The 13,204-nt window shown below is 51.7% G+C and overlaps 1 protein-coding gene across 1 annotated transcript; it reads right to left on the bottom strand.

The window, feature by feature from the left end:
• Positions 1–78: 78 nt before the first annotated feature.
• On the bottom strand, positions 79–6,603 carry SLC46A1 (solute carrier family 46 member 1). The gene is made up of 5 exons (XM_042915336.1): positions 6,376–6,603; positions 5,108–5,960; positions 2,810–2,893; positions 1,209–1,365; positions 79–664 (listed from the first exon to the last, which is right to left on the bottom strand). The coding sequence occupies exons 1-5, from the start codon at positions 6,601–6,603 to the stop codon at positions 607–609; spliced, it is 1,380 nt and encodes a 459-aa protein (XP_042771270.1). The 3' UTR covers positions 79–606.
• Positions 6,604–13,204: the final 6,601 nt, after the last annotated feature.

Raw genomic sequence — 13,204 nt, 5'->3', positions numbered from 1 at the left:
CTATGGCGGGCAGGCCAGGAACAGGAAAGCAGAGAGCCCCACAGCCCAATGCCTTGGGGGCCAGAAGGTTCACTTCAGTGTGATTATATGGATTTATTGTGATTGGCACTGTGAAGCCCAGAGGATGGATTCCAGCCAGAGACAGCAGCACTTTCCAGAAGGGACCCAGCCCCTCCCACCCCCCCTCCCCTCAGAATTGCATCCAACCCCAGAAGTGACTGGTGGCTGCACACCAGGAACTGAGCCCTGTGAGCTGTGCGGTGTGGGCTGGAAGCACAGATGCCAGCCCTCATGCTTCACCTGGTCCCTGAGGCTTCACCTGCATTTGGGACCTCTCCTCTCCCCTGGAGGGTTCTAAACGACTGATGGCATCAAGGGTAAACAGTCCAGATGGCTCCCCCGCTGCCTCCTGGAGTGGGGCTGTGTGGGTTACAATTCTAGATTAGAGTCATAGGCTGGCACAGCAGTGTAGCTTGACCACTTTTTCCAAGGCAGACACTTGCCCTTTGCGGGGTGGTGCTGGTGTTGCTGGGAGCCAGACGCATGCTTTCAGCTAGTTAGTGTTCACTTTGCTCCCACTGCCCTCTGTCCTCGGGTCCAGGCAGATCAGGGGCTCTGAGGAAACTGCTGGAATTCAGGACGAGGATTAGCCTTTTCCAGCACCCTGTGAGAGACCAGAGAAAGGATTCAGATTTGACATGGGGGGACACCCTCAACTCTTAAGAGATGTGACAAGATGTATCAAGGCCTTATTGGGTGGGCCGGTATAGGTCTTTCTGCCACAGTGGGGAGGAGGAAGACAAGGTAATGTACAGAGACACAGGACTCTGGAAAGCAACTCTTATGGCTCTTGGGGGAGGAAGTCAGTAGTTCAGGCTAGCCTGTGGCCCAGACATAACTAGCTGAGGAAGTTTCCAGGCTTCCCTCTAGAACATTTCTGCCACCATATTTCCATCTGCAAAATGGTAATGGAGGACCGGGGGAGCTGAGGGAGAGAACACAGCCTTGCCAACAAGCAGTGTTAGCCTGACCCTTCCTCTGCTGCCCCTCTGCCTTGCCCTTGGGCAATGGTTCTCAGATGATTAAAGCAGCTGTCTGCAAGGAAAGAATCAAGCAGAATGGTTCCGGGAGTGTTCTGGTTGGGAGGATGAGAAAGAGGACAACTTTGGGATAAAGCATTATGAGCATGGGTCAGAGCCCTACATTACCCGATCAGAATGGCTGGGATGAAGAGGAGACCAGCTCCCAGGAGGAAGGGGAACCCCTTCATAAAGTTCAGGGTGGCCGGGTAGAGCGAGTTGAAAATGCCAGAAGCCATCAGCATGGCCAAGCCATTGACGCAGGCCACAGCAGAAAAGAGAGCACCTGTGAAGAAATAAACATCACACACTGAGGCCTGAAAGGCCTAGAGTCAAATCCTAGCACCCCTAGCTCGCTGTTATGTGACCTGGGGCAAGTCACTTAACCTCTCTGAGTCTCATCTTCCTCAACAATAAATCCTACATCATGTGTTGTGGTAAGGATTCAGTGAGGTCATGCACAGAAAGCACTTCACGCATGGGACTACAGAACAAATGGCTGGTATTAAATCCATGTGTTAAAAGTACATGTGATATCTTCTACCAAAAAGCCTGATAAAGTGGTTTTTGGTTTATCCCCTTTTGAAATCATCTCCTGTTTGGGATTAATTGCTGGGTTAATTCCCAGTTCTAACACTTATTATCTGTGTGATCACTGAATCAGCTGCTTATCCTTCTGGGTTTCTGTTCCCTTTCTGTTAAATAAGGCTAATACCTATTTTTCATAGACTGCTGGCAACATTAAATTCACACGTAAAGTATCCACCACAGGCCCCCTGGAGGTAGTAAGTAAGTGCTGTTCTTCTCTCCTGTTCCCCTTGGCATCTCAGGGCACAGTGAAGGTGCTAGAAAAAAAGCTTACTGAGTGAATGAATGAAGGTACATGGGTTTTGGGAGGCAAGAAAACAAACCTCTACTGGGCTACATATGGCACCAGATCCTCCTTCCCGGGCAGATGGGGAAAAGTGCATGAGCCAGATGTTTCCAGACTAGGGTCTAAGGACCCAGAGGCGTGAGGCTATTCTTTATAGATACGCCAGCAGAACCCAAATTTTGCAAAATGAGCAACAACCCAAGAGAAGTTGAGTTTGAACTCTGTCCGACCGTCAAGAGCTGGAAGGCCCTTGTCATCAAGAGCAAACCGCTCATGTAACAGAGGAGGGAACGGGTGGAGAGACAGAAAGGGACCTGCCCAAGATCTCACAGCCAGTGGGTACCAGAGTCAGGACCCAAACCACATCCCAAGACCTGCTGCTCTTAAAAACAGACCCAGGTTTGCATCCCAGCTCCACCACTTACTGAGTGACTTTGCGTGACCCAATTTAACCCTCTGGGTCTCTGCTTCTTCAACTGTCACTCGGGGACAAGGAAATATCGAAAGGTTGTCTGCTTCCTCTAAGCTTACACACTGACCCTAGTGAAGCATCATCTCATTCATTCTGCACCTGGAAAAGCTAGTTCTGGAGAGTAAATCCTGCACTTGGGACTTACCTGAAGGAACAAGTGTGCTCCGCGAACTGCAAATTCCAACCCTGTGATCTGAAAATCCAAGGCACTGTGGCCCTCTGCCAATCCCAGGCAATTTGACACAAGTGCATTTGTCTCGGCTACTAACGTCTCCTGGGTGGAGGGGAGGAAGGTACGCAGCCTCCCGGCTCACAGCTGCCCTCTGCCCAGTTCAGGCAACACTGGGTATGAGGGACCAGATACAGGGTGACCCTGACACTCACCCTGCTCTGACTCGCCCACCAGCTTGGAGAGCTTGGCCCGGATGATGGGTGTGGTAACCAATGACAGGAACAGGAGCCCGTACCCTGCAGAGAAAGAAACAATCATCAAGGAAATGGAGTCAGGGAGAGGAGCACCCAAGCACCCTATGTAGCAGAACTCCTACACATACCTCATGTGGGACTCAGGTTGGACACAGGAAGGACTTCCTTACTGGTGATGGAGACAATGAGCAAGGAGGAAGGGAGACTACCTTTCTCAAAGCTTGACCTACCTGCTACCTGTTTCATGAATGAATGCTGATTCCCCACCAATTGTGTTCTTGTCGCAACACCTCTTGTGGTCGCAGCAGGCATCACCCAACCATCTTGCACTTAGAAGGGAGATGGCATGGTCCAGAAAACAAGCATGGGCTTTGGAGTCGGCCCCGAGTTCTAAACCTGACACCATCGCTTCCTAACTGTGTGGCCTTGGACATGACTCCTATCTGTGAAAGGACAACAAAGGCCTCCTCACAGGATGGTTCTGGGGTACAGAAGGCCCCCCTAAGATTTCAGGGCCGAATCCCTGAAATTTGTAAATGTTGCCTTATTTGGAAAATGGGTCTCTGAAGACATGTTTAAGTTACGGATCTTGAGATGAAGGGATTTTTCCAGGATTACCAGACTGGGCCCTAAATACAATCACACGAATCCTTAGATGAGGGAAACAGAGGGAGATGTGACATGGAACAGAGAAGGCACATGGAAGAGGAAGAGACCATGTCACCACTGAGACAGAGACTAGGGTGACATGGCCACAAGCCAGGAACTCCAGCAGCCACTGGAAGCTGGAAGAAGCAAGGGAGATTCCCTCCGAGAGACTCCGGAGCTGGAAGCAGCCAGGAGCGTGGCCCTGCTGCCCCCTTGATTTTGACCCCAGTGATACTATTGCTTGACTTCTGGCCTCCAGAACTGTGCCAGAATAAATTTCCATTGTCTTAAGCCATCCAGTTTGTGGTCATTTGTTACAGTAGCCCCAGGAAATGGTACATGAGGTAACATTTGTGGAGGATACACAGCAAATGCAAGTTCTTTTTCCCTTTGCATCTGTTACTCATAGGCTCACACTGCTTCTTCCATAACGATTTCTCTCCCTGTGGGACTGTTGCCTCCTAGAAGACAGTAGACCCTCCAAAGTGGGTTTATGAGGCAACCCAGGGCCCGTTTAGGTGTCAGGCCCACGAACCCCTCTCTGCTGAGGCTCCCCTGAGCAATGACAGTGCCTTCATCATCTCTGCACCCCTGAGGGCACTGAGCCCAGCACTGAGGCCAGGGGAGATGCTGTGGGCAGGAGAGGAAGGTCCCCGGTCCCCTTCGACCTCGCTCTCCAGGCAAGCAGCCAAGTTAAGAAATCGGTGATTACTGGTCGGCTGACTTTGTAAACAACGTATTTTAGGACTCTATCAAAATTAATCTGTTCCTTTATTTTATTTTTTTTAAGTTTATTTATTTTGAGAGTATGAGAGAGAGAGAGAGAGGGAGCATGTGTGCACACAAGTTGGGGAGGGGCAGAGAGGGAGAGGGAGAGAGAGAGGGAGAGAGAGAGAGAGAGAGAGAGGGAGAGAGAGAATCCCAAGCAGGCTCCACACTGTCAGTGCAGAGCCCTACACGAAGCTCCATCTCATGAACCGAGAGATCATGACCTGAGCCGAAACCAAGAGGCAAGTGTGTAACTGACTGAGCCACCCAGGCACCCCTAATCTGTTCCTTTAAAAAAGTTAACTTCCTCATTTCCAGCTACCCCTCTCCTACCAAGAAAAAAAAAAAAAGAGGAACAAGAAAAAGAACTAACGCAGGCAGGAAATCTGTTATCTGTGGTCTGAGAAGACTGGCTTTTTAAAAAACCCAAAGAAGCTGACCAAAGATACCGAGGTAGGGCCTGTGATTCTTATCAGAGAAGTGAGTATTACAGCATTAGTGGCATGGACTTTGTTTAAGAACACCATAAATACTGGCTGTGGGAGGCCAAGAAGTGAAGCAATTAGCCTATGAGCCATACTTTTGTCTTTTGTTCTATCTTACTAACAACAATTTATAGTTGATAATGTGGATTAATTACTGAGGCTACTGAAGGTCTGTCTTCTCCATTTGACAAAGATGGCATTTTTATGAAGTTTCTTCATCTGTCCTCCAGTGCAGGCAAGGAGCACAACAATGTTTCCAGACACAGGCCTGAACCTGCAGGGGCAGGGAGTGTCTGACCCCCAGCTTTCACCCAGTGCCTCTGGGACACACTGTCCCCAAGCCCACGCATTTTACCTGTGAACATGAGGGGTGTGATGGTAGCAAACGCAAAGACCACCATCCCCAGAATGTTGAAGGCCAGGCCAATCTCGGCCACCCAGGCGTCAGCCAGGCAGTGCTGCAGAAGCCGCAGGCCCAGCAGGCTGGTGAGGTACGGGAGGTGCTGAGCTGCAGAACCGTAGCCGATCAGCTTGGAGTCCCAGCAGAGGGGTCTGCTCAGTTCATAGAGGGTCAGGATGTCCTGGGCCCCAAAGTGCACAGTGACCACCATGAAGATGGCCAAGGAATACAAGGCTAAATGCCTCCTGGACTTCTCTGGAGCGGGAGTCACGTAGAGCCGGACAATGGATCGGTGGTGACGGAGCGTGAAGAGCCGGGCAGGCGTTGGCTCCTTCACCGTCTCACCAAAGCAGAATGCTGCATAGAGAGTCATGGCTATCAACAAGGCCAAGGCCAGCCAGAAGGGGTTGGCGTAACCCTGGGCCCGGAGCCAGTGGCCCCCGAGAAGGCTGGCCAACATCCCTGCCACCCCGATGCACGATTCCAGCAGGGCCATTCGCATGGTGCGGCTGCGGCTGGAGCTGACATCTGCCACGGAGGCAAAGCCAGCAGCCAGGAGGCCACTGAAGTCCCCAAAGAGAGCGCAAAGGATGCGGCCCAGCACGAAGTAGCCGACGTGGAGTTGCAGCTGCACGACAAAGATGGACACCAGGGCCTGCAGCAACAGGCCCAGTGAGGCCAGCACCAGCAGTGGACGGCGGCCCACACAGTCACTCCAGGCACCCAGCAGGGTAAATGAGAAGAGCCCCACAAGGAAGCCGCCCAGGTTCATGTAGAGGGTCCAGTGGGAGGTAAGGGTCTCCACTTCCTGTGGGGACATGAATCTTACCAGGGTGCTGTTCCTCACTCTGGGTTGCCCAACTCCCAACCATCACCATCCTGGGAGATACGGGGATGGGGACTATCTTTGGAGCCCTAAACCTCAGAGAACCGGTGCTGGGTTAAGTGGAATGGACTACGGTCCCAGGCCCTTACTTTTACTCCCTTTGCTAATCCTCCCGGCCTTGCTCTACCTAGAGGAACTTTAAGCACCCCCCACACTGCAGGGGTCGGTCCGTCGCCAACTAGGCTCTGGCCCCGCCCACTACCCAATCTCCATACCCACCCACCCCCCGCCCCGCAGCTTGCCCGGACCCAGACGCAGGCCCCGCCCCATCGGCTGCCCAGCGCTCCAGCCCGGGGTCCACCCGGTGCCACGTTCCGTGCCCCTCCGGCGCCGCTACCTTCATGATGGGGTCCGCGCTGTGGTTGCTGCAGCTGCCCCTGTCGCGGGTGCCATTGTAGCCGAGGTCGGCACTGAAGCGGTGCCACAAGTACTGCGTGGTGAGCGGGCCCTGCAGGACCAAAGCGAAGTTGGCGAGGAATATAAGCGGCTCCACGGGGCCGCGGCACAGCACGGCCGCCGCGGGGCGGCCGCGGGCCTCGTCCGGGGGGCTCGCGCGCCCCTCCATGCGCGTGCGCGTCGGGGCCGGCGCGAGACAGATGGCTGAACGATTCTGCGCCTGCGCCCAGCGTCCCCTTTTTTAAAAAGCCTGGCGGGGCGGGGCCGCTGTTCCCTTCACTCTCGCCCCGCCTGCTCCGGCCGGTAAGGGAGGGAGAGGGGCCGCGCACCCCTGGCTCACCGGATGACCTCACCTGTAGTCTGCAAGGATGCCGCCCTACAGCCCTCCATTCCAGGCCCAGAAACACTCCTAACAATAACAAAAAATATCAATAATTAACATTTATTGATCGTTTCCTGTGCGCTGGGCACCGTACTAAACTGCGTGCATTGGTCTTCCGACAACCCTATAGGCTAGCCATTATTAATGCTCACGGTCTACAGATGAGGAAACGAGGACATGGGGCACCCAAGGCAGAGCTCGAAGAACACTTGACCTCTGACGCCTATGCTGATGTTCGGCGCTGCAGCAGAGGCAACTCAGTGCAGCCTCACGCTCTCGGCCTCGCTTCCACGACCTAGACTCTGCTACTGGGTCGGGCACTTACCTCCCTGTGCCCCATTTCTTCATCTTTAAAATGAGGGTGCCAATACAACCTGCCTCAAAGAGCTGCTGTGGAAGAAGAGTGTCTGGTACATTCTAAGTGCTGTTATTGTTATTAATAGGCTGTTACCTGCTCCACTCCTGCCCTAGGGTTTTTTCCTTGGGAAACCGGTCTTGTTGGGGGGCTCAGGACTGGCTGTGCAGTGACTGCGGAGGAGCAGAGGAGAAGACTGTGGAGGGCCCAGGAGACCATGGGTGTGGCCCTGTGCTCCTGGGTGCTCCAGCTATAGGAACTGGGCCAGAAGGCAGTCATACCTCCCGTCTGGGCATGTTTTATTGCCTGTAAAAGGGAAAAGCATTACCTGCCTTTCTCCTTTATCATTTACTCATTCAGCCTATTTCTTGAGCACCCCTTATATGTCAGGGACCATGCCTGGGGGTGCTCCTAGAACACAGCGGTGAAGGACACGGACAAAGCCTTTACCAGGCCCTGTAGTTCTTAGAATGGTGGGGTGGGGAAAGACCTCAAAGAATCCTACTAATCTGTGTAAGAGCTCAACTGTGGAAAGTCCTTTAAAGGAGAGGAGCCGTGGGACTCCAAGGCTGCTCATTCAGGAGCCCGGCCAGGCCTAGGAGGAGCAGGGCCAGAAAAGGCCGCTTGCCTTGACAATAGAGCAGTAGAATGAATTTCCAGAGGCAAGCTCTGTGCCATGACCCACAGGCCTGAATTTGGGAATGGTGGGGACTACCCATTTCTGGCTACCATGACTGTGCGTGGTCTTGTTGCTGGCTTATTGACCATCCCCCACCTCCCCTGAGGCAGAAAGAGTCCTAGGTTCCCAAAAGATGGGTGCTGGCTAGATACTGGTGGACCGAATGAGGCCTGCACCCCCATGGGACCATTACCAACCTGTCCAGAAAATTCCACATTAAACACACAAGCCCCTGGAGTTGACTCCCTCCCCTATCCATCGCCTACACAAAAGTTTGGCCCAGTTATGTCAGCTGCAGGCAGGAAAGGGTGCCCAGCTGAAATTTTATTGTTATTTCCTGTAGAACCAAGAATGAGAGACAGAATGCCAAGGCCCCTCAGCTGGGAATGGGTCAGGGTGTAGCTCATCCCAGAGCTGAAGCCTGTGGTGCTCTTAAAAGAGGTCTCTCTTCCACCTCTTTTAAGACCTAGCTACAGTCAGGTCACTGCTCTGCGCAAAACCTTCCGCTGGTTTCCATTTCATTCGGTGAAAGCCATATCATTAAGAGGGCCCTAAGACCATGTGCCCTCTCTGATCCCTTCCCTACATTATCCCTTTTGCTCCTTTGCTCTAGCCACAGTGGCCTCCTAGCTCCTTCGATTTGTCTAGCAGGCCCCTGCCTCAGGGTTTTTGCATTTGCTGTTCCCTCTGCCTGGAATGGTCTCCTACCAGATATCCGCCTGGCTGGCTTCCTCACTTCACCAGCATTTCTGCGGTACTTCCTTTTCACAAGTCACCAACCACAGCTCCTGACGAGCTGCTCATGTTTTTGGATATTAAGAGGAAGGGCAGAGAGAGCCTGAGGGGAAAGCCATTTCCCGTTTCGAGTGTGTTCCTCACATGCCAGCTCTAAAAGTCAAAGCGGCATCCATGTCACAACCACCGGAGCCCTGAGGTGGGAGCTGCAATTATATCTCCCTCGCTGCGAGACTTTGGCCAAGTGCCTTTTTGGCCTCCGTTTTCTCATCTGTGAAGGGATTTCTGGCCTCTGTTTCCTTGTCTGTGAAGAGTGAAGTCATGACATCTGTCTCTGGGGTGATGGTCAGGATCAAATGAGAAGAAACCCCTGTGTGGCTGTGTCCGGGTGCCAGAGATGGTGGTTTCTGCTGAGCTGAGCTTGAAGGTGGGGAGGGAACTCACCAGAAAGAAGTGAGGCGGCTGCAGGTGAGGGGATCAGCTGAGGCTTAGAGAGCAATGCTGGCCAGAGTCCAGAGAAGGGCAGGGCTGCCCAACCACTTACCCCACAGGAGCGAGTCCCCAAAGCACTTCCTGTCTTGGAGCTCCTGCTCTTGGACTCATTATTTTTAAAGCTTTTTGGGGTCCTTAACGCTTTCTTTTTTTAAGTTTATTGATTTGTTTTGACAGAGAGAGAGAGAGAGAGCGCGCGCGTGCACGAGCAGGGGAGGGGCAAAGAGAGAGAATCCCAAGCAGGCTCCATGCTGTCTGCGCAAGCCCAACGTGGGGCTCGATCTCACAAAAGAGTTTACTCCGGTCCCTCCCCCTAGAGGAGTTCCCAGGCCAGTGGAAGGTGCACCACAAATCCCAAATCACAATAATAAAAGTATGCAGCGGCATAAATCAGTTCAGAGGTTCCTCAAGAGGAAGTCAGAGTATTCTCAGCAGAGGAGCTGAATTTGAAGCAGGAAATGATGAAGAGAAGTCACCAGGAGAACAGAGAGGAAGTGAAGAAGGGCTTTCTGTAGATAAGGTAGGTCATCTAATTACCCATGAATCTCACGGTTAAATAGTATTCTATTGTGTGCGTGTGTGTGTGTGTGTGTGTGTGCATTTGTTAAATGGAAATGTTTAAAATATACTATAAAAACCTATCCTGGCAACTGTTCATTTTCAATTTGTCTGGATCCTCAAATAAGGGATGCGGCCCCAAGCCTCTTGACCTCTGGGAGACCTTGCAGGCACTCCTCATGGCTGACACAGTTTTGGGGGTGACAATGTGGGTAATGTCTAGGGGTTCTCAGGAAGGATGTCTTTTGGCCAAGTCCTCCCTCTAGTTCCAGGCTCAGAACCCCAGCTGTGATGGTCTGGGGCACCAGGCTTTTCTAAGTGCATCAGAGAGCTAAACACAAACCAGACTGGGGCATAAATCAGAAGGCTGTGCACAGACTGGCCACATGGCTCGTGTAGAGCTGCCCATTTCCAGTACAGGGGAAACGAGCAATGGAATTACTGAGCTGTGAGGGTTTGTGATTCAGTCTCCCCTTCCTTGGCGGTGCTCATATTCCCTATTGTCCTATGCTGACCAGGTAAACATGTCCTTTTTATAGATGTGTCAGTCGTGCTGATTAAGTGGCAATTGACTTCCATTTAGGGACTGCTCTGTGCTGGCCATTTTACACATATGACCTCTCATCCTCGTTACAACTCAGAGAACTATTTGAGTTGGTGTCTGTCTGACTCCAAAGCCTCCACACCTTCTATTCTTTCTAGTTCACAGACCCATAGCCCGCAGGCTAGATATGGATATGGTTTTGAGTGATTCACGCAGTGTTCTTAAACAGCGCACATAGTGTGTTTTGAATTTTGCATTTGTTGCTGACATTTCACAGTTGGAAGATTCACGTGAAAATCCAGACTTCTGGATTCTCTTGGAAACTCAGAGACTGTGGCAACATTCACGTAAGCATACACCGGGTAATGCTACGAGGGAACTGTGTGTTTCAGTTCTTCACCGCCCCGCCACTCACCTTCGCTCAGAGGAAGGACTCCTGATCCTGGAAGTCATGGAGCTTGGGGCCCCTTTAGGGGCCCTGCTGTTGTCTGGGAATGGGATCCCAATGTTTCTATAGGTTCTATACTGAAGCTTTCTGAACATAGAGCAGATGGGACCACTGTGACGCAATGCCAAGCTGCTATTCTAAGGGTCTGAAAACATTCTGCTTCCTCCCATATTAGGTTGATTTAATTAGCTATAAGGCCACCTTAGGGTGGAGCCCACCACAATCTGGTATTGCTGTGGAGAGAGGGCGTGAAGCCAGAGAAGTCGGGAGGGACCAGATTATGCCCGTAAGGAATTGAGTTCGGATCTTACTGAGTTTGAGGTGCCTGTGTGACATCGAGGGGGAGGGGGGCTCCCATGGGCAGCAGTACCCAGATTCATGAAGGGTAGGCACCTGGGGGGCACCTGCATTTGTGTGATGGAAACATGGGAGTGCACAGACCTTCCAGAGAGGACCCAAGTGACAGAGAGCCCCCGTCAGGGGGGAACACTGGACAGAGGAAGAAGAGGGAGGAGGAGGAGAAGCCGAAGAGAGTGTTGAAGAAGCCAGGAGAAGAGAATTCGTAGTCAAGAGTGGTGATGTGCTGGTTACTAAAGAGACGTCTAGGGAAGTGTCAGCAATTAGGGGGTCAGTGCTGGGCACGCTGGAAGTTCTAGCAACTTCCAGGGAAGGGAAGGAAATCGGATCACAATGGGCTAAGTATCAACTGGACGTTTAAGACAGAGGAACAAAGCGGAGGTGCCCCTTGAGAAGCTCACCCCTAGAGAATGCAACAAGCAAGATACAGCGCGCTCCGGCGTGAGGTCAGCTCCTCTCTCAAAGGCGCAGCTGAAGAGCCTCAGGGAGGAACAGGCAGGCCTCATCTCAGTGACCAGTGCGATCTCAGAGAAGCATAGCTGAGGCTGAAACCTAGCCAGGGGGAGCGAGAAAGCGAAAAATGCATCCCTAGCTGATTACATGGATGACAGCAGCAGATGCCTTCTCGAATTCTCCACGGCATTAACCTGTCCAGGCAGCCAGCTGCCCTCCAGGGTCTGCACACGGACCCTTTCCTACTTATGCTCCAACCCTCCTGGGTCACCGGTCGGGGGCTAAGCCAGGACACCTTCACAGCCCCGCCAAACTAATACTTCAGGCTGTCCCACGGTACCTTCCCCACTTTTAGCTTTTCTGTGTGCTTATTTTGACATTTGCTTGGCATTTGCCCTTGTTCTGTAAGACTGGCTCGGAAAAGGGAAAACACAGGGCTAACCCCAGTGCCGTGCAACCCCAGTGCCGTGCGCTTCGGATAAAGATGGAGGCACTGGAAAGGCATTTTGGGCCACAGGCGAGTGCTCGTTGCCCTGAGGATGAGCGAGGGGTGCAAAGGCAACTTTAAAGAACATCTGTGAAAGGTGCCTGGACGGCTCAGTCAGTTGAGCATCCGTCTCTTGATTTGGGCTCAGGTCATGATCCCAGGATCTTGAGATCAAGCCCTGAGTCAGGCTCCATGGAGCCTGCTGAAGAGTCTCTGTTTCTTTCCCCCACAAACACACTCTCTTTCTCTCTCCAAACAAAACAAAGCAAAACAAAACAAAAAAAACAAAAACACGCGTGTGAAATGACGGGCCTGCCTTTCCCAGGGTGTGTCTGAAACATAACAAAATGGGATGTCTCTAAAATCGATGGATTAAGGATCAAAACACCCGCCTGGATAAACCACTTCAGATGATTAATGCCAACATAGGGTTCTTGCAGGATTCCTCATTTTTTCCCCTGGCTTTGAGATATAATTGACATACAGCATTGTGTAAATTTAAGCTGTACGACATGATGATTTGATATATGGATATATTACACAATGATCACCACAATAAGGTTAGTTAACACATCAGTCTCCTCACATAGTTACCTTTTGTGTGGGTACAGTGAGAACTTTCCAGATCTATTCTCTTAGCGACTTTCAAGTATATCATACAGTGTTAACTATAGTCACCGCACTATACATTACATCCCAGAATTTACTATTTTTTATTTTATTTTTTTTTAATTTTTTTTTTTAATGTTTATTTATTTTTGAGACAGAGAGAGACAGAGCATGAACAGGGGAGGAGCAGAGAGAGAGGGAGACACAGAATCTGAAACAGGCTCCAGGCTCTGAGCTGTCAGCACAGAGCCCGACGCGGGGCTCGAACTCACGGACCGTGAGATCATGACCTGAGCCGAAGTCAGACGCTTAACCGACCGAGCCACCCAGGCGCCCCAGAATTTACTATTTTTTAAAAAAGATGCCAATTTTAAGTAATCTCTCCATCCAACATGAGGCCAGAACTCGCAACCCCGAGACCAAGAGTCACATCCTCCACTGACTGACCCAGGCAGGTGCCCCCAGAACTTATTCATCCTAAAAACACTCATTCATTGGCGTGCCTGGGTGGCTCAGGCAGTTAAGCATCCGACTCTTGGTTTCGGCTCAGGTCATGATCTCACAGTTCGTGAGTTCAAGCCCTGCATTGGGCTCTGCGCTGACCGCGCGGAGCCTGCTTGGGATTCTCCTTCCCTCTCTGCCCTTCCTCTGTTAGCACACACACCCTCTCT

The sequence above is a fragment of the Panthera leo genome, chromosome E1, assembly GCF_018350215.1.
Source record: "Panthera leo isolate Ple1 chromosome E1, P.leo_Ple1_pat1.1, whole genome shotgun sequence".
Taxonomy (NCBI): Eukaryota; Metazoa; Chordata; class Mammalia; order Carnivora; family Felidae; genus Panthera; species Panthera leo.
Note: the sequence above shows the minus strand (reverse complement) of the source record. Positions and strands in the feature narration are given on the sequence as shown.

Excerpts from the sequence above, each read along its gene's own strand:
- SLC46A1 (XM_042915336.1), bottom strand. The coding sequence starts at position 6,603 with ATGGAGGGGCGCGCGAGCCCCCCGGACGAGGCCCGCGGCCGCCCCGCG. Across the intron at positions 2,894-5,107 it reads CACACCCCTCATGTTCACAG|GGTACGGGCTCCTGTTCCTG; the intron begins GTAAAATGCGTG and ends CTTTCTCTGCAG. Across the intron at positions 1,366-2,809 it reads GGTGGGCGAGTCAGAGCAGG|GTGCTCTCTTTTCTGCTGTG; the intron begins GTGAGTGTCAGG and ends ATTTCTTCACAG.